Source organism: Anoplophora glabripennis, unplaced genomic scaffold (assembly GCF_000390285.2).
Source record: "Anoplophora glabripennis isolate ALB-LARVAE unplaced genomic scaffold, Agla_2.0 scaffold303, whole genome shotgun sequence".
In the NCBI taxonomy this organism is placed as follows: Eukaryota; Metazoa; Arthropoda; class Insecta; order Coleoptera; family Cerambycidae; genus Anoplophora; species Anoplophora glabripennis.
The window spans coordinates 487023-512659 of NW_019416416.1; the positions used below are offsets into that span (position 1 = coordinate 487023).

The following is a 25637-nucleotide window of genomic DNA, read 5'->3' on the forward strand; positions in this document are numbered from 1 at the left end:
AATACCTCGACCACATAGATGAAATGGCATATTCTTCTTCAAATTTAAAAAATACGATAGCATGACTTCTTCATTTATTGTCAACACTCTCCGGTTTCCCCTCCATTCGTTAAATTCGGCGAACACTTTTTCGTAATGTTCCCTGGATTTCGCTTGCAATAAATGGAAAATTGCTTGTTGAGCTTCTTCATAAGCAGCCACAGGAACACAATTATTTTCTCGAATTTTTACCAAATTCAGATAGAACTGTTTATTAAATATTTGATAATAAATAACGTACCATAGCAAGCAGTAGATATAACAAAACCTACCACATTTCATTCAGTACTAGTAAGAAATATCAAGTCGTGCGAATATTTTCTTTTTAAATTCCAATAATTTTGACTCCACAAATATGATTGTGATGTGATTATGGATAAAACGTTGTATTGCTTTCGTGTTTTAATTGCCTTTTATCCACTTCAGAATATTATGATGAAATGTTTCTTAAAACACTTATACAATAAATAACTATTATAGTATATGTAGCAGTTCAGCATAATGCTAACAAACATTATAGTTACTTTATTATATTACATGCAGCAATATTTTCAAGCTATATAAAAAAAACTCCCATATATCTATAGACTTGTAAGTAATACTATCGTTTTATGTAACTTCACTTGCCATTTTACTCTTCTTGTGTTACGTATTCCCGCAATATTCGGTTATTTCCCGAGGTAGTAAAACAGCTGCCTTCATACAACTGAAGTTTGCCGAACACATTCGACTTTAACACTAACTAGATAAAATGTTTCCAGACTATTTCACTTTAGGGTCGTTTTTTAATCTAGAGGAAAGCACTAACTTCTTATGGCTCCAATTAGTACATTTTCAACTCATTCGGTGTACTCCTTTTTTATATGAGTGCTGTCCCTTCGCTTTGGGGAGGTTGGTTATATGAGTGGAGCAACTTCAGGAGATAATCTAATTTTAGGATTATGTTATGGTCAATTTTATTGTGTCTTGAGAAGCTAAGTAAGTATATGGATTTTTAAACTGTGGAGTCCAAAAATGTAAAGATATCTAAAAGAATTTCATTTTATTGCTTTTAATTGAAATAAATACATGAAAATAGGTTCAAATTCTAAAATAAATTATTTTTTAATGTTGTTTGTGTAGGATAATATGATTCTTTCCCATGATTAATCTTTCTAGAAATTGAAATTAATCGCCATTCCGTGGATAATTTAAAAAGTTCTGAAAGGGAAGCACATTTTTCTTTCAACTTTTTGTCTCCTCTCAATAAACGTCAAACTTCATTTTTATGCCACTTTGCTCCTTGAAACGTGTCTAATCGCCCACACCGACTAATGAGCTTTCGTTAAACTTGGTCCAGAGATAAATTAGTCCTTTCTTGTCAGTATTGTGTTTGGGGATTATTAAATTCGCAAAGGTCCTGCGTTCTGTGCCTACGGCTGTGTTGCTTTTAGCTCTCCTAGTGGTATAAAACTGCCAACGTAGCTTCTTTTAGTAATGAGATAAATGACACGAACATCTCGGTCTACTCGGAAAACGAAAGCAGTAATAATGAAAGAACACAAAAGTCAGAGAGAATGTCTAACTTATTTCTTTATTTTATTAGTGGCGCTGGTTGGTTGGCCCTTGTAGATATTTGACAGAAATTGTTAATAATAAGAGTAGCAGAGTAAAAACCCTAGTGTTGTAAATTTAATAAAACTATAAATCTGAGTCGATCGTGAAAGGGTTACGTTTACGAAGGAAATCGAAGGATAGCCTCCGTTGCTTCAATACTCTAGTCGAATTAGACCTTTAATCTGAAAACTAATTATTAGTAGACATTTTATTGTCTTGAACGTTTCAAAATCTTGCGCGCGACGAGGGCGGCATTCACGCGCGTGCGCGGGCCCGACGCTCCTTCTCCATTCATTAACATTAACTTTTACTGCTGCTAGCGCGTTTATTACATGAACTATCATCAACGCAAAATTTTTTGGAAGTAAAAGCTTGACTACTAAATTTATACAATACATTAGCTTGCATATATTTTTCTTGTTTAATGCACGGCAATTAACTTTTTATTTGAATAAAAGTGTCTATTTATTCATTAAGAGCTTGTAAAACTATGGGTGAAATCTGGCAACATTGCCATTGCCATGGTGTGGTGGTAAAAGTTGGTCAACTCTCATTACTGTCAAGTGTGTTTAGTGCATATTAAGTAAACATGATTAAACATCCTAGATACAAAGGAAAAGTAATGACTGAAAAGCAATATAAAAGGCGTATGAAACAGAATGTGGATTGATGAGAAAAAAGTAAAATGTGCAAACCGAGAATCCATATGACAACTATCAAGCAGCTCAGTGTATGGTAATGAGACGTCGCTTTGTCAAATTGAGGATTATGACAGAACATCTATACTGTTCGTTTTGCAGAAAGGTCCTTTCAGTTTCTGTTTCAAATTGCTATTATATTGCATTGGATCACAAAATTTATTTAAAAATTATTACATATGTTTTCGACTGGAATAATTTTATAGTCTGTAATCGAGCTATTCACATATAGCGCGTCAGCCGAAGCGTTAAATACAGAGTACAGTGTTGCCATATTTCCTTTCATTGGATCAGATGTTTGTTCAAATTTGTCAATACGTTATATTCATTCCATTACCTCAATAATTACATTGTAAATGCATATTTTTATTGTTTTAATATGTTTAGTAATATTTAATTCTTTAATTACAATTTTATTTTCCCGATCCTAACCATTTTTAAAAGCAATATTCACCATTGATTAAAGTTTTTTCCCAACTTGCATAAGAGCGTGTGTATAAGAGCATAATTTTTTATATCATATTTATATCAACATGTAAAAAAAATGTAACAAACTTTTCTAAGTACCTTTCACGTTGTTTATTGCAATGTATAATGATTTGATGACATTTCAAAATTCATAATGGTACATGTGCCCATTTTATACATTCAAGACAAATTTTATTAACGTAACGTAATGAATTGCTTAAATCCGTTTTTCTCGGAAATGGAGCATTTTATCTAAAGAAATAAAGAGTATCATTTTTGTAGAGGACATCAAGATCTATCATATGTTGGCATCTGAATTTGAAAATTTCGGCAAGCAAAAAAATAGCCCTGACTAAAATTTTTTAAAAATTTTACGATTTATTTCGACTTTTAATGAGCGTTCATGGTGTCAAAATTCAACCCGTTTCGAAAATATTTAAAAAGAATTAATTTTTTGAGGCCCCATTTACGGGGCGTAGCTCCCTTAGGAAGCATTTCTCGACCCATGTTTATTAGAAAAAATATTCTTATTTTTAGTAATACGAGTATAATCAAGTGGTAAATTATTGGACACTATTATGAGGCACCATGTCTAGTAAATAAACTGTAAGAATATCTAATCTTTTAAATAATTTATAATATATTTNTAATTAATATATTTTAATATAATAATTTTTATATTTATAATAATATATAATTTTTATAACGTAACGTATATTTTTTTTGCAGAATAAATAATTCTTTAACATGTGAAGAGTTACTCCATGCAGTAGCTTAAATTAGACTGAACATAACCAAAGTAATATATTTTTAAAATTTGCAAACCTACTTTGCCTAAATCCCAAAGAACAAAGCACTGTTTTGCCCATTTATTCAATAATTCGTTAATACGATTTAACCAAGATAACTTTGAATCCAATAGGATCCCCAACAATTTTACTGTAGTATTTTGTTGAATAGTTCTCTTGTTGAATTTTACCAACATACTACAATCTATTTCTTTAGTAGTGAACACGATCAAATTAGTTTTTGTGCCATTTAAAGCTAAACTATTATTTTTACAATAATTGCTTACTAATCACAACACTTGATGCAAGGCTACCAAGTGCAGCAATAGATTCCGATTTAACCGCCACGGAAGTGTCAACTGCGAATATGTGTACAAACCTTTATTCAATGTTATTAATAAAAAGTCAGGACAAAAATGGTCCTAAAATACTCCCTTGAGGGACACCTAATTGGATATGCCTCGGTTGTGAAAATATTGAATACCATTGACATTTAAAAGAACTTCTTGTATTCTTCCTTGTAAATAACTATTAAGCCAGTTCAGCCCAGGACTTCTTATGCCATACCTTTATAACTTGCTTAACAAAAGTGTCTGATCAACTACATCGAATATCCTAGTTAAATCAAAAAGTATACATGCACATTTGTCTTTATTTTCTATTGCATTTAATATAAAGCTATATATATTGATAAAATTGCATCTTGTGTCGCCAAACTTTTTCTAAATCCAAACTTATTAATTATGTTATTATTTTCTGCGAAACTTAATTTTCTTGAATAGAATGCTCTTTCAAATATTGTACGCGGGAGCGCAAATGGCTCCATCTGTCGTGCTGACTCCGAACTGTGCCATTCAAATGGCTACAGTAGGAAGCGACCTGTTATATTGCAGGTACTTGTTGCACGACTGCCACCCATAGAGGGCGAAGACAATGTTTTAATTGCCAGTGCTGCGAGAAACAACTACTCCGAAGGCTATATGCCCCTACCGGCATTGAATTATACTCGCAACACCTAGTGCAACAGTCTCACCTATGACACACTGATGAGGACTAATAAGTCCGAAACCGGTTTGTGATTGGTGAGTTAAACTGACGAATGATCTAGCTGTTGCACTAGGTGTTGCGAGTATAATTCAATGCCGGTAGGGGCATATGGCCCTTGCAGTAGTTGTTTCTCGCAACACTGGCAATTAAAAACTCTTTCAAATAGTTTTGCAAATACTGAAAGAAGTGCTGCTATTCCTCGGTAATTTGATATTAAATACTTATCATTTTTTTATGGATAGGAATAATTACAGCTATTTTAATATGGAAGGAAGAGAACTAATCAAAGAAACGGATATAAATGATATTATTTTATAAGAATTGTGCATGGAATGCTATAAAAAACCCGCTGAATTTTTCGTGCCAACTTTAACAAATGAGGTTATAATTTAGGGATAAAAAGAATTAATTATTTGTGTATATTATAAAATGCACAAAATTACTTAAAATTTAAAACTATTTAGAAATTTATTGTTATTTTTTACAATAATTATGGTATTTTGTGAACGGTTAAACAATATAAACCTTCTACACTCAGCTCATATTATTATCTGATCTCATAGTGCGATGTTCAGTGAACAGTCTCGGTGTTGATTTCTAATATTCTTCACGCGGACGTTAAATCTTCTCCAGCAAATTGCCTGAGCATGTGACACGCTGATACAGCGTCAAGGCCATCAGCTTCGCGAGGCTTAATAATTACCCTCTTTCCGAGAACCGCGAATGGGGGTTCGTATGGTGCAGGCGATTTATTTCAGGTTGGCTCGAGTTCAGATTTATTGGGGGCGGTTAGCCGGAACGAGAAGGAACAATCCGAGGACTTCGTCGCGGATGACGTATGGTAAAAGACACAATTAATAAGAAAATGGATATCCACCGGGAAGGGTTAATGTGGTGGAAATCTGTTCGTGGAAGGCGACGACGCGGCTCGATCGTAGGTGGATGTATTGTGCACGGTGATTAATTTAAGGAAAAATTGGGGTAGGAGGTTTCAATGGAGATTTCCCAGAAATGTGGGAAGGTAAGTTCAGTAAAATACCGAGACATTGTACAGGGCTATTCACGCTATACGGCACGGAATATTGTGGCCATAATACGAGGCTCTCAAAAAGTTTCTCTTTTGGGATATATGGGGGTCTATTACGGTTACTTTTTAAAATGATTTTCACATTATACAGGGTATCCCAAATGACCTAAAAGTATCAAAGTTGTGTTTTTTTAAAGCAATCTCCTATATATTATTGCTTTTGGATTCTCCAATCAAAATAAGTATCTGTTTTAATAAGTTTTATAATATCTAAACCTTAAGGTTTTTTAAATAATTTGAATTTTATCAAAATGTAACCTAATTTTCTTGTTTCAAATACTTAAGAAGTATATGATGTATGTAAGCGAAATTTACAGTTACATCATATTTTATATACCAATCATAATAAACTTGCTATCTTATACAGGGTGTCAAAAAATTAAAATTAATTAAATAAGAACTTTAGGTGGCTATAACTTGGCATCTACGTGACGTCACCTCTATGTTTGTCAACAGCAAACATAAGGTGTTGCAAGATTCATTAGTTAAATAAAAATGCAAAGTTACCATAATAGTATTATATGCATTTTCTTTACCCTCAAATTGTAGTTTGGGATAATAATAGATACACATTATCTTTCCATGAAGAGACTAAAACATTAAGAACATCTGATACATAGTTGTCATCAAATCTAACATAAATTATTTCTACTTCTTTATTTGTACTGTAGTTGCCATCAGCTATACCGAAATAGCCCGTTTGAAGCCCTGTTAAATTTGCCCTGTACATTTGTAGTTGCCATCTGCACATAAAACTTCTGGGTCGGTTTTCCTTTATCCATATAATTTTTAATTTCAATAATACTGTCTTCACAGGTTCCATCAGGCGATCTTGCTATCGTGGGATAGTTTTTGCAAAGCATTATACCACATTTTTTTCCGCAAACAGGTACTTACCTCACTTCATCCTCCAACATTCTATCGCGTTTAATGGTCGATGCGTCTGAGATTCTGCCTTCTATTATTAACGTGATCAGAGTTGCATCATTGATTTTGCACCGACTAAATTCAAACGCTCGTGAGGCCGTCACTCTGCCATATCTTAACTCATGCCAAAAACAGCTTTGATGTTGGTTTCGTCTCTTCTCCAACTTTTCTTTAATCTTCATCAGTCAATACGAAATTTTTCAAAAATGTGTCGCAGGACTATTTTTTGTATTTCAGCACTAATTTATGCATGGATAAGCTTTTAATCACAAACATAGTCTTTTTGATATTTGATTAACTCGCAGTTGTAAAGCTTTATTTTTTTCCTTCTTTTAGAAACTTTTCAAGTACCTAACGTTTTCTGACTATGGTTTTGGTAACACAAAACTAAGCAAGTGATAGTTGGGAAACACAAAATATGTATTTAAACGAAGATAAATATTGCGGATATTGACGCTTTGATTGGTGTTCAACCTATCATGGTGGTTTGCTGTGTTTTGTAGTTTTATTTTATCAAAAATATTGTCAATCTCGCTCATAATATAAAAATAATTACGTGTTTTATAATCCATCAATCATATTTCAATAGATAAATATATAATTTTAGTGATTCTTGGTTACTGTCACCATGCCTATTGATTGTAAGGAATATTAAAACACCTGTACCTAAATATTGTTGAAATTTCGGATTATTCGTAGGAACAAAGGCTTCACATTATCTTCTAATTGATGGTACTTGAAAGTTGTTAATCTTCAGGGTTATTGGTCAAAGTAAATGATTTGTTAATAAAACAATGTTTCCTTTTAACAATCGTTTATTACGATTGTTTCAGGTTTTATCCCATCTTCAAATCACAACATCATAAAACACGGATACAAATTTTTCCTTATGCAATTAATTAAAATATAAAAAATTTGTAAAAATGGGTTTCTAATTCTCTGAGATAATGTTCTAAAACAATTTTCAATTTTGACACCTTCTGTCTCACAAATAGTTCAGATTTCGAAATAAGTTTATATGTCAATTTTTTTCTTATGCAATTAATTAAAATATAAAAAATTTGTAAAAATGGGTTTCTAATTCTCTGAGATAATGTTCTAAAACAATTTTCAATTTTGACACCTTCTGTCTCACAAATAGTTCAGATTTCGAAATAAGTTTATATGTCAATTTTTTTCTTATGCAATTAATTAAAATATAAAAAATTTGTAAAAATGGGTTTCTAATTCTCTGAGATAATGTTCTAAAACAATTTTCAATTTTGACACCTTCTGTCTCACAAATAGTTCAGATTTCGAAATAAGTTTATATGTCAATCTGTTAAGTTTTTCATATTGATATTCGTCTGTCATCCGAGTCTGACAGCTGCTTGTTACTCTCCCATTTCTTTCTCTACGATATGTCTTACAATTAGTCTGTTCTCTATTATTCATGTGTACATTTTGAAGCTACCAATCAAAGGCACATTGCTCTGTGGTTCTCATAAATTTACCTGCTCTCCTTTTTTGGAGATGGACTCTATTAGATCATTTTGTCAGTACTTTTGGGATTTCTTGTCTTTCATATCTTTATGTATTCTTCAGAGCCAGCTTACTCCCGCTCCTTGGTATTTGATCACTTTCGGCTCTATGTCATTGATCCAAATTTTACTAACCTATCATACATTTTTGGGGATATTTCCGTAAACGATAAAAATTGAAATTTTAACACACAATTTCTCAAAAACTAGATAGTTTAGGACGTATGTACATGCTAGCATTTTTTTAAAGATATCATAGTATTCTTCAGAAGAATCACCTACTCTGTCATCAAAACATATTTAAGAAAAACTAATTTGTTTTATATGTATTTTGCCCATTGTTTCATTTTGTTCTATCTAATGAATTTACTGTTAAGCGATATTGTTTAAATTACATAATTTAAGGTTTCTTTTATCTTCTGCTGTTTATTCATTTCCATTAACGATCTATTACTTTTTGTTATTTTTAAAATACCTGTTATATAGCTCAAACATTAAATTGGTTCAGTTTAAAAAATGTTGATGCGTTAGTTTTTTCAAAACAACTGAAAAACCAGTACAGATACAAAGAAGGAGGGTCATTAAACTCGATTTTCGGACCAATTAAAAAAATAAAAAAGTGCATGATTTTTATAGCTCAGGACCAGACAAACAAATCGATTTTACCACAAACGGACCCACCCCCCACCATCCACTACCCTGTATAACCTTCAATAACCGATCCATATTCACTACTATGACAGGTAGTAATGACAGAAAAATGTCCTTTTACACATCCTTAGCGCAAGACAAGCCATTCCCCGTTGATTTTGAACTGAACGGATCCAACGTCCATCATCTCATACCCATCCCCATAATTCACTTCTACTAGCGATCTATTACTCTTTGTGATCGAATCCTACCCACCTTCCCCTACCCACGTCCAACTATTGTGACAGGAAGGAATGCCAGAATATTCAAACTGAAGCTAAGATAAACACAAACTAGGGCTCGGACAGCAATCTCAACCTGAATAACGGACTGGTAGAGTGTCACTAAACCATGGCCGGAAAAAACTCAAACTGAAACTCAATTGAGCTTCAGACATGAAATATCTATCTCAAACAGAAGTTGAGGCTGCCAAAATCAGGCGGAAATATCTACACCAAACTCAAACTGAAGCTCAAACATAGATGCTCAAACTCTAACGAAAGTTCTAGCTGGTACAACTAAGCTAAAGCTTGGTCAGGCAAATGCAAACTAAAGCTCGGATGGGGAAAATTTGGTCAAAATCAACAATATTTTTTGTCTGGTCTAGGGATGCGTAAAGAATCATTTTTGTGACATTACTGCTTGTCATAATAGTTGGACATGGGTAGGGGAAGGTGGGTAGGATTCGATCACAAAGAGTAATAGATCGCTAGTAGAAGTGAATAAACAGTGAAGACAAAAGAAACCCGGCGATCTGATAATGAATAATGTACCTCACAATTACGGAATTTAGGAAGAAAGTAAAGTCATATTGAGAACCTGAGTATAAAATATCCCGCGACGGTATATTTCCGTTCCTCCAACCCCCTATGTTTGGTATTTAAAACAATTATTGCTATTAAGCAAAATATTTATCTTACAATCCCTCAGAGTTTACCCATCCATTAAGTTAAGAACTGTGTAGAAAACATTAGTTCAGTAAATTGGGACATCGCGGTTTCGAGTACTACGGCATAGCCTAATTCGGCTCAATGAACAGTGTTCGCGCGGCCGGTGAGTGCTTAGGGTGGCGAGACCGACGCCGTCGACGTCGCTATGAGCGCCGCCACCGTGACAGCTGGTACCTGTCCCTGGCCCGCGACACCGTGCGTCGCCCCGCGACAATACTTTCCCTGTTATTTATCACGGGCTGCCACGCTCGCACTGTAAATATCGATCGAGGTGTCTTCGGGGTAATTGCTAACCAGGTGTAAACTGATATATTTTTCGGGGATGGGGGTTATAAGGAGGGTTGTCTACACGGTGAACCAAAATATCGTTTTGGAATACCGTTGGTTGCGAACGGGATTTGCTTCTGTCAAGTTGCATGGAGATGTAAGGAAGGACTCTACCAATATCAGATACTTTCATAGAAGATCAATATTAAATATGCAATGTGCAATAAATATTCTACTTTTTACAATTTGCTTCCCCTTTTTTTATTATGTGTATGTAAATGGTCATCTTCAGCGTTTAGAAATATTAACTTTTATGTAAAGATGAACACCAAATCATCTGCCCAACTCCAACAGTTGCAGTTTTGTAGGTGTCTTACAGGTTTATTTTGAAGGATTAAAATCTATTTCAATGAATGACTGGCATATAGTTCTAGATGTTCTAGTTCCAGAAATCTGACAATATTTTTAGGAAAATGTTAATGCCTGCAGATTGAATAGTACATTTTCTTTGTCAGTAGTTGAGAAACAGTCAGCTGGTTGTTATTTTCTGCGGACCCGAACTTAGATATTTTCGATATAGCTCTATTTTTGTAAATGGAAGATGAACTAATAGAATACCACTTTTCCTTAAACAATCAGTTTCTGCTATTTGCTAATATCTTAATTTTCGCAGACGTTCAACTTACATAGATTTGAGCATTAAATAGCTGCAATATAATCCAAACCTTCTTAATTTCTCTAAAAGAAATCGAAAATATTTTTGCAAATGTTTTAAACAATGCAAAATCTTCATATTTCGATTTTATCACATTTCGAATTTATTTCGAAAGTAATGTTTGCTTCTCTATACGAACATGGAATCAAATTTAAATTACAACGTTTCGTCTTTCCGCAAACGTCATCGTTTACTGACGTTTTGGACTAGAAAACTTATCACCAGTGTCATTTTTCTTGAAAGATGTTGGGAAGGCATTCATAAAAAAGTAAAATATAAACAAAATACAACATTTTAATAAGACATTAAGTCATCAGTCACAAGAAGTATTGGTATTACTTATTACTCCCCCCCTACACAACATTTGTAGCGAATGGAATACCTATGGTGTCATATAATACTACTCAGAGTTATACATTTTTATATAGGGCGTTTTAAAGAAAAAACAAAGTTTCTTAAGAAGGCCTTGAAAATTCGTATAAGTCGAGACCTCGATTATTACGTTATCTTAAAAATTATAGGAGATACGGACATAGGGTTTTAAGTTGTATACTTTGATAGATTTATGTTGCGACACTGTAAAAGAAATATGCTGTAAAATAGAAACTAGGTATCGACAAAATAAAATATTATTTTAATATTTCCATTATCTGTCATTCACATAACAATAAGGAACATATTTTCTGGCTTTGTATTATGTTATAAGAAAGTATTGCAATTGTTCAGATTTTGAAAGATACATAACCATGTTTGGTTGTTGTAATAAATAAAAAACATGAAATAGCTGAATGTACTGCTCTCTAGAAATATCTTTATGTGCCGCTCACTTGCAATTTTTTATTGACAGTTGGTAACACTGACACTCAATCCTTGTTGTTATCGAGGTGAGAAGATATATTTTTGAAAAGAGAAAATAATTTTGAGTACATGGATGTTAGTTTTGATGAATTTTGTAACATTTATGCCTGACGTTAGTTTCAGTCATTCTTCCTGTAGATATAGAAAAAGGAGGCAGATGTGCTATTAACTAAGCCAGTAAATGCACAATTAAAAACTTTGTGTGTTCTATAATGACTGTACAAGCTGTTAAAAATTTCTGGCACGCAGTGGAGAATTTTATTGTTTTAACAGGAAGAAACCTCATTTAATAACGGAAGTATGGAAATTAGTAGAATGGTTAAGGGAATATGAGACAATAAGTTCGAAAGAAAATTTATAGAAATGTTTAAAACTTTTCAGTCGTTGACTTTCCCCTCATGCATATTTTCATTCATTGGTGTATAGTTTAACTTATTTCATCTGGCCGTGAAGGTCGGATGCGCATTGGCAAAGTGTAGTTTATTTCCTTATTATGGAATTCAAAGAGTAAACGTTGTACATTCTCGCAAAAAATAAAAGATCCCACAACAAATTTCAAATAAAATTTTAAATACGCAAAGCAGAAAAAAGTAATAAATAAAAATATATCTTTATACAGTAAATTCTGCTTTAATGCGTTTAAACGTAGCAGATAATACATCAAGGCTCTAACTATAACTTTTATTAATATAGAGGAAGATTTTTAATTTGATTAGATAATTCTACTCATTAAAATAGACAACGTCTTCATATAAATCTGGAAAGTCCCAAATAGAAACCAGAAAAAAAATGGCAATACTTCATAACAATTCGACAGTAATAGGTGTCTGTTGCATGCGTACGTCTAGTTTTCTTGGTCTTTTTTGTATGTATACCAGTTAGTTTTTAAATCGCCATGTTAACCTGTCACAAAATGTAAACTCTAAAATGTTTATTTGACAAGTGAAAATGACCCATGTTTATGAGAATAATGAAGACACGCTACTTACTAGTATTTACAAGGAGTGTCATCAAAATGCAGCTCCTGCTTCTCGTTTATACAAAGAACGCTTTCCCTAACGAGTCCAATAGAACTTCAGAAGTTTACAAATCTTGTTCAACAAGCTAGGGAAGCTGGTGATTTGCGAGAACATCGTGAAGAGCATGCAGAATGACCAAAAATAAATGTCGTGAATGAAGAGGAAATTTTAAATCTTGTTGAGAAGAAAATGGACGAAGCAACGTTTACCCAAAATTGAATCATCAGTTTCCAAAATGTATACGTTTGAGTTGAACGAAATCCTTACACAATCCAGGGAACCAGTTTCCAGTAATGAATGGGATGGTTATTGGACTACACAATTTACCGGATCATTCCGTAGCCTCCAAGATCACGGGATCTGAATCCTTGTAATATTTTTTGTGGGGGTACATGAAGATTATAGTGTTGCAAACGCAAGTAAGGAGAGAAATTTATTGGTTGAATAAATTAAGTTGCGGAACAATACGAGAAAAAGCTTTCAGTGTAGCACATCGTTAAAGAAACAGTTATGTCATGGAGACCGTTGTGTTGAAGTGAATAAATTATTTACTTTCCGGTTAAAATATGACTTTATTGTTGTTCATTTTTAAATTTACTTTTCACGCAAAAATTGTTACTATTCTGCTTATTTTTGGGAATTTCCAAAAAAGTTATACGAAAAATATGGTTAAAATTATACAATCACTCTGTATAATGCGCGCTCTCACTGACCAGATGAAATAAATTGAACTGTATTTTTCTCTAACGCACTTATATTAGATATTTGGCTTGAAGTCAATAAAGTAATTTGATATTTACAATAAAAGTAGCTAAGTTAATGCTCCTAATAATCCTACGTTCAAGAAATGTTTAAAAATAACTCGGTGGCTTGGAAGTAAAATACAGTTCATGATATAACCGTAATGCCTGGCTGCTTTGAATAAACCCATATAACTAAGAGCGACTTTCTCTTTCTTCCGCTTCATGCTTTTTATGTTGGTAATTCCTTTATTATTATAAATTGAGCTATAAGACTGAAAGTAGCTAGCTTACAATGTTATAATTTAATGAATATAATATGAAAGGAAAAAATGGAAAACTGTACATCGTTCTCGTTAAGCTGCTACTAAATGGCAAGCAATGAAAATCATATTAGTTTTTCCAATGGAAATAGATGAAAAAATAATATAACGATTACAAATGTCACGCTTACAATGGTATTTACATAATATCCTACCTCCCTTATATTTTGACCTCTCTTTTAGAAAAAAATTGCAAAAAATAAGGTTTTAGACATTTTTTTACAATCTCAAAGAAAGATCAAATCAAATTTGTGGAACACTGTATATTTGTGGCTTTTTGGAATTTTCCCCTTTTTACAATTAAGGGAGAAAATATTGAATGAAGTCACTACAATCAATGAGGTGTACATGCTGATACATTTGGAATATATATCCATTGGTTACAACAAAACGAGGGTATTGGAAGACACTGTTCCACAACATTTGTACACAGTGTGGAATGATAAACTTTTACAAAAATTCGAGAAATTATGCAGTTTTACCAAATTTATTTAAAATATTAAAATATTGATTTTTCATTTTGTTTTTGAATTTTTTTCTTACTTATGTAATAGAAGCCAAAAAAGAGCTCTATTTGCTCAGCTTAAAATAATAGATAATGGTGATGATGGTTTCTCCCATCCGAAACGTCGCAATGAAAATCTAAATATACAGTAAAATTCCTCGAAAAAAGTTGCCGTGAAAATGTGTTTTCAGATTTTAAAAATTCGTCTATATAAAAAAGTTATAGACGATTTCCAAAAATGCCACATTTACTTTTTTTCCAAATAACTCAAAAACCTGAGAAGCTAGGATCGGTCTGCAAGCGCCATAAAGTAGCAGCAGAATTGTTGTTTAACCATTTTCCTTTTTTATTTTTTTGGAATTTTTTAGGAATTATTCCCAAATAGATTTTAAATGTACGGCTAAAACTTGGGGTACGGGGATTTTTTAGAATAATAAATTTAAATATGTCATTGCTTTTGATGCTACTTGTAGAAGGCGCCACCTATAAGGGTACGATTGAATTAAATTGACCATAACTTTTTCGTTACCCTGTACATTGACGTATCGTATTAGCACGTTTATTCCCCAATCAGTTTTAAGCAAAAAAGATATATTTGGTAGAAATCTCTCAGATCAACCGTTTCCGAGATATTGTGTATGAAGAGTTAAATGCACACCATATTTTCAAGTTTTATAACTATTTACGGTGAACAATTTTAAAATTTATTTTGCACTCACGTTTATAGGAAAAAAATCTCAAAAATTCGCCCCTAAATTCTTTGTACTGAATTATGAATCAGCCTACCATTGCAATCAGAAAAAGAGAGGAATTAGAAAAACACAAATATACAAGGTGTTCTAAACATACCATGTTTATTCCAATATTTCCTCGAAATTGTCATAAAACTTTAGTCCTTACAATCCATTAATGTAAATGTAAATAAAAAATAATAAGGTTGTGTTAATATTTTCTTATAAAGAAACTGTAATGCAATTTTTTACAAAACGGCACCGAAGAAAATGTACGGAGGTCAGGATTTGTATTTTTCAAATATGCACATCCTATTTAAAAAAATATTCGTTTATTGTTTTTTATGCTTGTTTGCCTATAAATTTGCAGTTCAGATTAAGAGATTGATAATAAAAAAAGGTCAAAAAATTTTTCATAGAAGCACTTTTGCTTCAATTTAACAGTTTTCGAGAAAAATGCTTTTAATCCCCAAAGAATAGTTAAAATTTACATATTTTGCGGTAAAAATGAAACAGGATTATCACATAAACAAAAATTTTGTTTTATATAATCGTAAATATTAAAAGTGCAGGTCTTCTTTATTTGAATAATTTAATTTTTAAAAATAGGACTGTGAATTGATCGAAAAACTATTGTCCAAGAACATTAAATACGTTTTTTTTCCTAGGTAATGATTAACATCATCAGACTGCAACAAGAATACCCTCTTAAAAGATTTTTTAATTATTTTTGTCTGAGTTGTAAGTTGTTAATTCTTTGGAAACTTGATATAGCAGTTACGATCAATTAGCTCTATTTAAATTTTTAGTGAAAGTTATCAATAATTAGTGCACCAAATTTAAAAAAATAATGCATCTGTTTCAATTAAACGATAAAAATAAATAAAATAACGTTAGAAACCCTCAACCCAGCAACGAATGTGCATATGACATAACTTTTTAGCAAATGCTTCTCGTTCCACTTTCAATCTCTCATTTTATGTTTGTTGTGCTCAATTCCTATTATGTTTTGGAACGTTTGGAATTTAATTTTATACTCAGAGATAAAAGGACTAATTTACCTGCAGAAAAGATAAAACTACAAACTTTACGTGCCGATAGTTGGTAATTGTTTAACTAATCGCAAGTTAGACTATAAATATACAAGTAAATATATTTCGTACAAATTGCACATTAATTTAATCACTCAATTAGTGAACCAAGCTTCAAATATAATAAAAGTACCTACCATCTTAAACCGACTGAAAATAAATGTGTAAATAAAAAGCGGAATGTGTTTTTAACAACGACTACAACCATATAAGAACTGAAAAACACAGTGCGAAATCGGTATATAATTATGTACGTACTTGCAGTCGATTTTCGGCAACTTCAAACGCTTCAGAAACTTCTTAATGTCAGCATCACCCCTGATCTCGTACTCGGAGCTCACCGACAGCCTCCTCCTCTTCGCTATCACGGACACGTCGTCGTCCTCGATTATATAATTCTCTTTCCTCATAAGGATCTTGTCCAGCCAGTCCTGTATATCCTCCATAGCGATCCTCTTCCAGTCCTTGTCGACGAGGATGCTCATCGTCTCCCAGAAACCTGAATGCGCCATCGTCATGTCCCACGGTGTGTCCCGATTGATTTTTTTCGCAATTTAATAGGCGCTCCACGCAACCAGATTTGATTAATAACCCCCGAATACACTCAGTGCTGGTTTAAGGTGAACCGACAAGAATCTGGTGTCGCTAATGGCCTCATCAAGCACCTAGTGTTATTCAAATCATGTCGCCGTCTAGCCGGCAGTCACGCAGGATTGTGACGGGCATACGAAAACACCAGACGGCGTAATTTTTGCGACCCATTGCAAGTGGAAAGGTACGATAAGGCAGTGTGTTGTGATTTTCGTTTCATTGGTTATTACCGGGAATAGCAACCCTGCCGCCCCGTCGGGTCTCTTTGGTGTTGGGGGTGTGTAACTCGGCGCGTACGGGGTGGCACAGCCAAAGCGACCAGTGGGAAATGTAACGGACTTGGCGCCGATAGCGCTTCGTCATAAGATAACTTGAAAAATTATGCTCCTTTCGGGTTTTTAAGCATTACCACCAGGGTCATAAAGCCTCAGTACTTTGTATGTGACGTCACTCCAGTAGTGTCCAGATATATCCTTAGATCAAACAATGAAATGAAATGGATTGGCAGCTAAAGAAATCCAGTTTACCGATTTAGTTGCTTACCAAAAAGCTTTGAAGAGACACTGTCTATTAATAAGCAATTTCAATTAAAACTAGATATACATGTCTTAAAATGCATTTTGTTTAAATGAAGTTGCCATTCGCTAAGCGAAGACAAAATATAAAACAAAGTTTGAAATCAAATAAAGGGCCTTCATTAATGTTTACAAGCCGTCGAGTATAGACAACCAACAATTCATGGTTGGTAATATCAAATGAAAATCCCTAGACCTCAGTTGAAGGGGTTACATGTGATTAAATAAAATTGTTTTTAACATTGATTGATATGAATTATCGATATTAAACTCAATAAATTGCGCAAAATCATACTTATCGTATCAACTTCGACGTCACCTGTTACATGAGTGTTGCACAATAATGAAAACGTAATATTGACAGTTGGTAGAAGGAAGCGCAAAACCAAGCGCTTATAGGTGGGGAATTCTGGAAGGAAGCCTAAACAGTTGAGGTGAAAACAGCGTAGAGTGAAAAGTAAGACGATCGGTGTACGGTGAAAGTACATAAGTAGTGAAAAAAAGTGTTTAACCGGTATTAATTAGCAGGTAATTATTCTCTAAGTACTTTGCTGTTAATTGTTCTATGTAATCTTATGATTGTGATGATTATAGATGTTTCATGATAAAAATTCTGTATATGCTTATGCTCAGGGGCGTATATTTTTCTAACGTAAAATTGTTAGAATTATTATTAAATATTACTCATTATTTATTACATGTTAAAATATGTATATATTGTCGTGACTGCCCAGATATTGCAATAACAACTCCATTGTTTCACATTTAACTTGTTTTGTCATGATTACGTTGTTCGAAAAACAACTAAGAAAGCATTTCTTGTTCTCACTTTATGTCATACGCATATAAGTATATGTTGTTGTTGTTGAATTTACTAACATTTTCGCCCTTGAGGATTATTATTATTATTATTGTTGTTGTTGTTGTTGTTGTTGTTGTTGTTGTTGTTGTTGTTGTTGTTGTTGTTATTATTATAACCTCTTCAGTTTTACTTGGAAGTGTGTATGTCTAGTTTGAGTGAGATGACATTTAGTGACACATTAAATAAGTCAGTTCTTATTTATCATTAGCAAAGGATATTAATTTATGCCTTTTGTTAGCGGTTGTTTTGTATTTATATTTGGATAGTTAGAGCAACGATCGTGGGTTTCTCTGCCATGCTCTTTCCCCACAGGAGGTCTAGGTGAGCCTGGCACTCTCATTTTATGTTAAATGGTTGTTAATGTTTTTGTTGTTCTTTCTGTCACGTTTAATTTGAATACTGTTGTACGTAAATAATAAAGTTAAGTGTATTTACTCTGCTTTTGTTTTATAAAATTAAACCATATTTCCCCTCTTTAAAGTTAGTAGCCAGCGCCTTCCGGTCAATTAAAAAATAAATACATATAACGTAGGTATTCCTCATGACGATCACATATTTTTGGCCACAATTACGTTTGTTCTTTTTTTTCGATCGAACACGGTGTTGTTATGCTACAAAATATAATTTAGAATTAGATACTTCCGAAGCATACTTTTGTTTTTTCATTAAAATGCTTTTAACTTTAATAAAAGGAGAAAATTATCAAACTTCACTTGTTAATGAACAAATTAAAAATTTTTACCAGAAAACCAAAAAAAAAACATGATATGAACCTGTAACAGTTTATTATTTTTATTTTTATGTAAGTACAGAGTAAAACAAACATAGGCCGTTTACTTTTTATTATAGATAAAATAGCATCACGAAAAAGTTACACTGTAAAAAAAACGGTTCGTAGTAAATCCATTGAGTGAAATTATTCAGTACATTTTCACTCAATATTGGGCATTTTGATCATTTTACTCATTTGTGATTACATTTTAACTAAAACTGATTACTTTCACTCAAATATACTCCTCCTTAAATAAATTCTTCACGGAAACTCGTATTTGATGCACTTGCACCTAAATCGAAGTAAATATCCTCATTACTGAGTGAGTTTAAATGTATATTAATTTCGAATAATTTGAATGGCGCCGTGAAGATGGCACCACTTACATATTACTTCTGTAATCTCGACCACAGTTGATAGGGGCCCTTTAGATGGTTCAGAAAAGCGTGATCACCAGGAGAACAGGCCTTAGCCGGCGGCGGCGGGTCTCAGCCAGGACAGGCGTAGACCCCGCGAAGTGAATTAATTTCAACACTGTATATCTTAGTTAATAATTTATGAGTGATTTATTTTTGCACTCAATATTAAGTTAGTTAAAAACCAAGTCTGAGTAAAAAATGATTCAATAATAGTTCAATTTAAATCATACTAGAGGAAAATTCAACTCTAAATTGGTTTTATATCCTCAGAATAGTCAAAAGTTGCTCAATTGATTGTTCGTAGTAATTCGGATTTGAGTAAAACTCACTCATTTCAGATGCAATAATTTCACTCTGTTGTACTCAAACTAAAAAGTGAAAATTTCACTCAATCGGATGTGGACAGAAATTGATACGTTATTGAGTAAAATTGAGGGATATTTGAATGAAATTTTTTTACAGTGTACATTAATTTACAAGCTATTGCTTTTCGCTGCAGTATAAAATAATTCCAAATTCATAAATTAGTAAAGTATACTGCCATATTTGCAATAAAAACATTATATATTACATTTAACATGATCTCCTTCGCTAGCTATACTCTACTATACTATACTATACTACAAATTTACTCTCTTGTGTATTTTCACACATTTTGCATTGCTGTTGTAACATTGTCAATTTCTCGAATAATTGCTACTTCTAAGTCTTCAATGTAGTGCATTGCTGTTTTAAAAATAGTATTTTTCATATATTCAAACAAAAAATAATCCAAAGGAGTTAGATCCGGTGACCTCGCTGGCCACAACCCTTGGCTGATCATAAAATTCTTAAAACAATTGAATTGTTGGGTTGCCCAATCTTGTTGAAAGTAACCTACTTGTAACTCATCATCGTGTAACTCTGCAAAAATGAATCCAAATGGTTCAATATCTTTCAGCATTTATATTATTTATACGTCTTCTTGACATCGCTACCCAAATGCCTACTTTTAAGGAATGTAAACCGGTTTATACAAATGTATGGGGATTTTCCGCGACCCACGTTCTATAATTTTGGATATTTACATAACCTGATATATGAAACTGTACTTCATAAGTGAAAAACGAAAAGTCTAACAAATTATTATACATGTTTTCTATATAACACTCACAGTAGGCTGTTGAATAGAGGCCAGGGTTTTCCATAACAAGTCCTGGACATTATTGCAGTCTGTGTGATCATAATATGCCGACCCTTCATCCACTTCACCAGTTCCAGTGCTAATTAATTAATATGGATACAGAAAATGGGGTAAATATGATATTGTTTTAAATTTTTTAATGAATGATTATAAGAAAAACAATTTAATTTTAAAAGATATATTTAAGTAGATAGAGCTTTTGTATTTCTATATGCTTGTAGCAAAAAGGTTTTGCGAGATAAATCAATTATTCATTTAGGAAAGAATTATTTCGGAGTGATTTTGCTTTTACCGGTACCCTGTCAATACATAAAAAAGGAAATATACCTTTTACATTATACGAGGTATACATTATTATCGTATATGTTGAATACAGGAAGTTTCTGATATCTCGTTCATCCCGAGTAACATCTTGGAGTTCTATAATTAGAATATTCATTCACAGAAGAAAAAATGAAAAAATCTGCGGAGCAATTTTAGCAATCATATGAATTATTCAAAAAATGTATGTTTAATAAACTCTTATTAATGACTTATTATGTCAGTAAATAAATTACCCCACATTTTTAGTAGTCCTGTTAAATAAATAAAAAAATAATATGTTTAATAAAATTTTTCTTTTGAACGCCCTGTAAGCAGCAAGATTAGCCCCGGTGTGTTCATTCCACTTGCCAACAAAAGTGGCCACAACACAATTTAGAATCACAATTAGACTTGTTTAAAAGTGCGATTAGTTTGCATATTGTGGATATTATTCGGCGACACCATGATTTATGGGAAATCTGTTATTAACTACTTATTAGGCTATATCAAAGGAAGTTGATGACTAGACCTAGTACTAGGTATAAAAAGTTGTTTACACCTCGAGTATTTAGTATTATACTGAAAAAAATAGTATTAGACAAGTAAATAGGACATGAAACGTTTTAAGGCTTTGAATAACTGAAAAGGTGTTTTTCCTCGATATTTACTTTATTCGAAGTAGGTGTTTCTGAAAATTTGTTGAATAATGAAAGAAGAAGTTACGACTAAAAGTGACAGACATCTATTACAGAAGAAATTATTTATAAATAAACTGAAATAAACTTTATAGTTATCAACAAACAGTGCTAGTAGAAGGAATTAAATAAGAACTAATTGTAATGTTTTTTTTTAATATACTGTAGTATAACAACCCCGGGTTCGATCGAAAAAAATAAATAAATGTAGTTGTGGCCAATAATATGTGATCGAATATCTGATACAACCTACGTTGTATACATCTATTTTTTTAATTGACCGGAAGGCGCTGGCTACTAACTTTAAAGAGGGGAAGTATGGTTTAATTTTATAAAACAAAAGCAGAGTAAATACACCGAACTTTATTATTTACGTACAACAGTCTTCAAATCAAACATGTGACAAATAGAAAGAACAACAAAAACATTAACAACCATTTAACATAAAATGAGAGTGTCAGGCTCACCTAGAGCTCCTGTGGGGAAAGAGCATGGCAGAGAAACCCACGATCGTTGCTCTAACTACCCAAATATAAATACAAAACAACCGATAACAAAAGGCATAAATTAAGATCCTTTGCTAATGATAATTAACGCCCGACTCATTTAATGTGTCACTAAATATCACCTCACTCGAATTAGGCATACACACTTCCAAGTATAACTGAAGAGGTTTGGTGTTAATTAGCCGGTAGGGCCGGAAGGTACTGGAGTCCGATACGGGAGGCAATCCAGCTATGAGTTGAGATTTCGGAAGATCTGTTTAGCAATTCTTTTTTTGTATTTAATTTTTTTTTTCAGATTCGTCCCTCAAGGGCGAAAATGTTAGTAAATTCAACAAGGCCCGTAAAGGCGTATGACATAAAGTGAGCACAAGAAATGCTTTATTTTTGTTTTTCGAACAACGTAATCATGATAAAATAAGTTAAATGTGAAACAAAGGAGTTGTTATTGCAATATACAGGCAGTCATGACCATATATACATATTTTAACATGTAATAAATAATGAGCAATCGTTAAGAATAATTGTAACAATTTTACCTTAGAAAAATATATGCCCTTGAGCATAAAGCAATGGCGGCTAAACATACAAAGAATTATAATCATGAAACATCTAAAACCATCAAAGTCATAAGATTACATATAACAATTAACAACAAAGTATGTACTTAGAAAATATTACCTGCTAATTAATACGGGTTGAACACTTTGATTTTTCACTACTTATATATTTTCACCATACACCGATCGTCTTACTTTTCACCTGCGCTGTTCTCACCCCAACTATTTAGGCTTCCTTCCAGAATTCCGCACTTAAGCCTTTGTTTTTGCGCTTCCTTCTACCAACTGTCAATATTACGTTTTCATTATTATACAACACCCACGTAACAGGTGACGTCGAAGTTGATACGATAAGTATGGTTTTGCACAATACATACAGGGTACTATTAACGGTACGGTGCGTTTGTATATAGGAAACTAGACGTGCTATGATTATGGAATAAAAAGTCTATTAACAAATACGGCCAAAAGTAATTGATTTAAAATATTTTCAAGTTTGTAACTTCACCGCAACTGCTACAGTGTTACAGAAATTTCCCTAATGTAACCTAAGTTGAAAATACACTTTTTAGATACACTGTTAAACGCTTCATAAGATTTGTTTGAACTTTTTTTTGTTATTGCCATAGCAACGCCAGTATAAAGGACGCCATCTTGAAATTTTTAAATTGTCACAACTTCTAAATGCCTTAATCGATTTCAAGAAACAACGGCTCATTTTAAAGAACTAAATAAAATTTATTTTTGTGATATGGAAATAAAAATATTATTTTCCTGCGTAACGGTAGACGACGCTAATCAGAAAAGTTATGTAAATGTCTCTGTTTACAAAAAAGAAATAAGTGCAATGATATAGGTTTCAAGTTATTGCTAAAATAGTGAAGTTGTGCTAGAACATCCTTCTTTATTTAATTCTCTAAATAACATTGACATAGTCCAAGCCAAACATAAATTGTAAAACTATACTAAGCATGTCTTTAAAAAAGAAGTTGTTTTATTTTGAAATTTTTATAAAGATTATTGTTTCCATAACGAGACAGGCTATGTCCTATGAGAATAGACAAATGAAAAATTATGTCAAACGATATGTGACAGCTCTTGCAACAATAATGAAATAGGACTTTTGAGTAATAGTGACAGTTATTCTTAATATGCTTAATTCAGAGGTTTTTAAGTCTTTTAGTTTTTAACTTTTTTTTTAGAAAGGGAAAATAGTGGAACTTCCCTTATTATTTAGACGCCTCTATTTCAAGATATACGGTTATAAAGTTAAAATTAAAAAACATATTTTCACTAATAATTTCGTTGTTTTTCCGAATAATTAGTTTAAATTTTTCACAGACATATATCTCATACCGGTTGACTTTTTTGTAGTTTTGATTTAAAAAAATCGAAGAACGAACGGAGAAGAAGTGGTTAGAATAGTCATTTACCCCTTAACCTATTTCAACGCGTATCTCTCATTTCTTTATTTTTCTTCACTTTTGTAGAATTTAGAATCACGTCATAATTTTCGAGTTATTGAAGTCTATCTGCATATTTGGAATTGCACACAAAAAACACTCTCAATAAAATTAACACAAATCTTCCTAAAATCGTGACGGAAAAAAATTGTATCAACAATTTTGNTATTACGGAAGAAATTATTTATAAATAAACTGAAATAAACTTTATAGTTATCAACAAACTGTGCTAGTAGAAGGAATTAAATAAGAACTAATTGTAACGTTTTTTTTTGCGGTTGTATATAGGAAACTAGACGTGCTATGATTATGGAATAAATAATCTATTGGTAAGGTACACAAACCGGAGGTCGATTTCATTTTCGTTTTCAAGTTATTGCTAAAATAGTGAAGTTGTGCTAGAACATCTTTCTTTATTTAATTCTCTAAATAACATTGACATAATCCAAGCCAAAAATAAATTGTAAAACTATACTAAGCTTGTCTTTAAAAAAGTACTTGTTTTATTTTGAAATTTTTATAAAGATTATTGTTTGCATAACGAGACAGGCTATGTCATATGAGAATAGACAAATGAAAAATTATGTCAAACGATATGTGACAGCTCTTGCAACAATAAAGAAATAGGGCTTTTTAGTAATAGTGTCAGTTATTCTTAATATGCTTAATTCAGAGGTTTTTAAGTCTTTCAGTTTTTAACTTTTTTTTAGAAAGGGAAAATAGTTGAACTTCCCTTATTATTTAGACGCCTCTATTTCAAGATATACGATTATAAAGTTAAAATTAAAAAAATATTTTCATTAATAATTTCGTTGTTTTTCCGAATATTCAGTTTAAATTTTCCACAGACTTATATCTCATACCGGTTGATTTTTTTTGTAGGTTTGATTTAAAAAAATCGAAGAACGAACGGAGAAGAAGTGGTTAGAATAGTCATTTACCCCTTAACCTATTTCAACGCGTATCTCTCATTTCTTTATTTTTCTTCACTTTTGTAGAATTTAGAATCACGTCATAATTTTCGAGATATTGTCTATCTGCATATTTGGAATTGCACACAAAAAACACTCAAAAAACAATAAAATTAACACAAATGTTCCTAAAATCGTGACGGAAAAAAATTGTATCAAAAATTTTGAGAAAATCTATATATTTTTTTGTAATTACTTCACAATTCTAAAAATGGTCACAATGCAAATGTTGAATTTTCACACAATTTGTTCCTACCACGATTTTAGGAACAATTGTATGAATTTTCAAAACATTATTAAGTTCCTAAATAGAATTGATGTTTTGTAACATTGACTTTGGCAATAGTTTTGGTAAATGTTTACTTAATTAGCTTAATCAAATTTAAGAAATTGTATTAATTTAAAATCGAGATTAAAAGTTAGCTCTATTCCAATATTGAACTTAGGAAGCAAGACAAACATAAGAAAGCAAAATTAAAATTTAAAAGTTCAAAATGTTTATCGACCTCGCGGATGCGACTTGGTTTCTATTAACGGGTGAGGTGAAAGATTTCATTTAATTTTTCGTTACAAAACTGAGTTGTCTATTAAACCAAAAATACATTATTTGAATTAATTCCGCCCCAGGATATTTTTGTAAAACTTATTTCATATTTCAACAAAAAAATGGAAAATTGAATG

General features: G+C 32.2%; 1 protein-coding gene across 1 annotated transcript in view; it reads right to left on the bottom strand.

Annotated features, from left to right (window-relative positions):
* LOC108907215 overlaps positions 1–16571 on the bottom strand; it is a 52931-nt gene extending 36360 nt beyond the window's left edge. Inside the window, exon 1 of the mRNA XM_018710787.1 lies at positions 16318–16571. Within this exon, the coding sequence (XP_018566303.1) occupies positions 16318–16571 (254 nt within the window). The remainder of the gene's footprint in view (positions 1–16317) is intronic.
* Positions 16572–25637: the final 9066 nt, after the last annotated feature.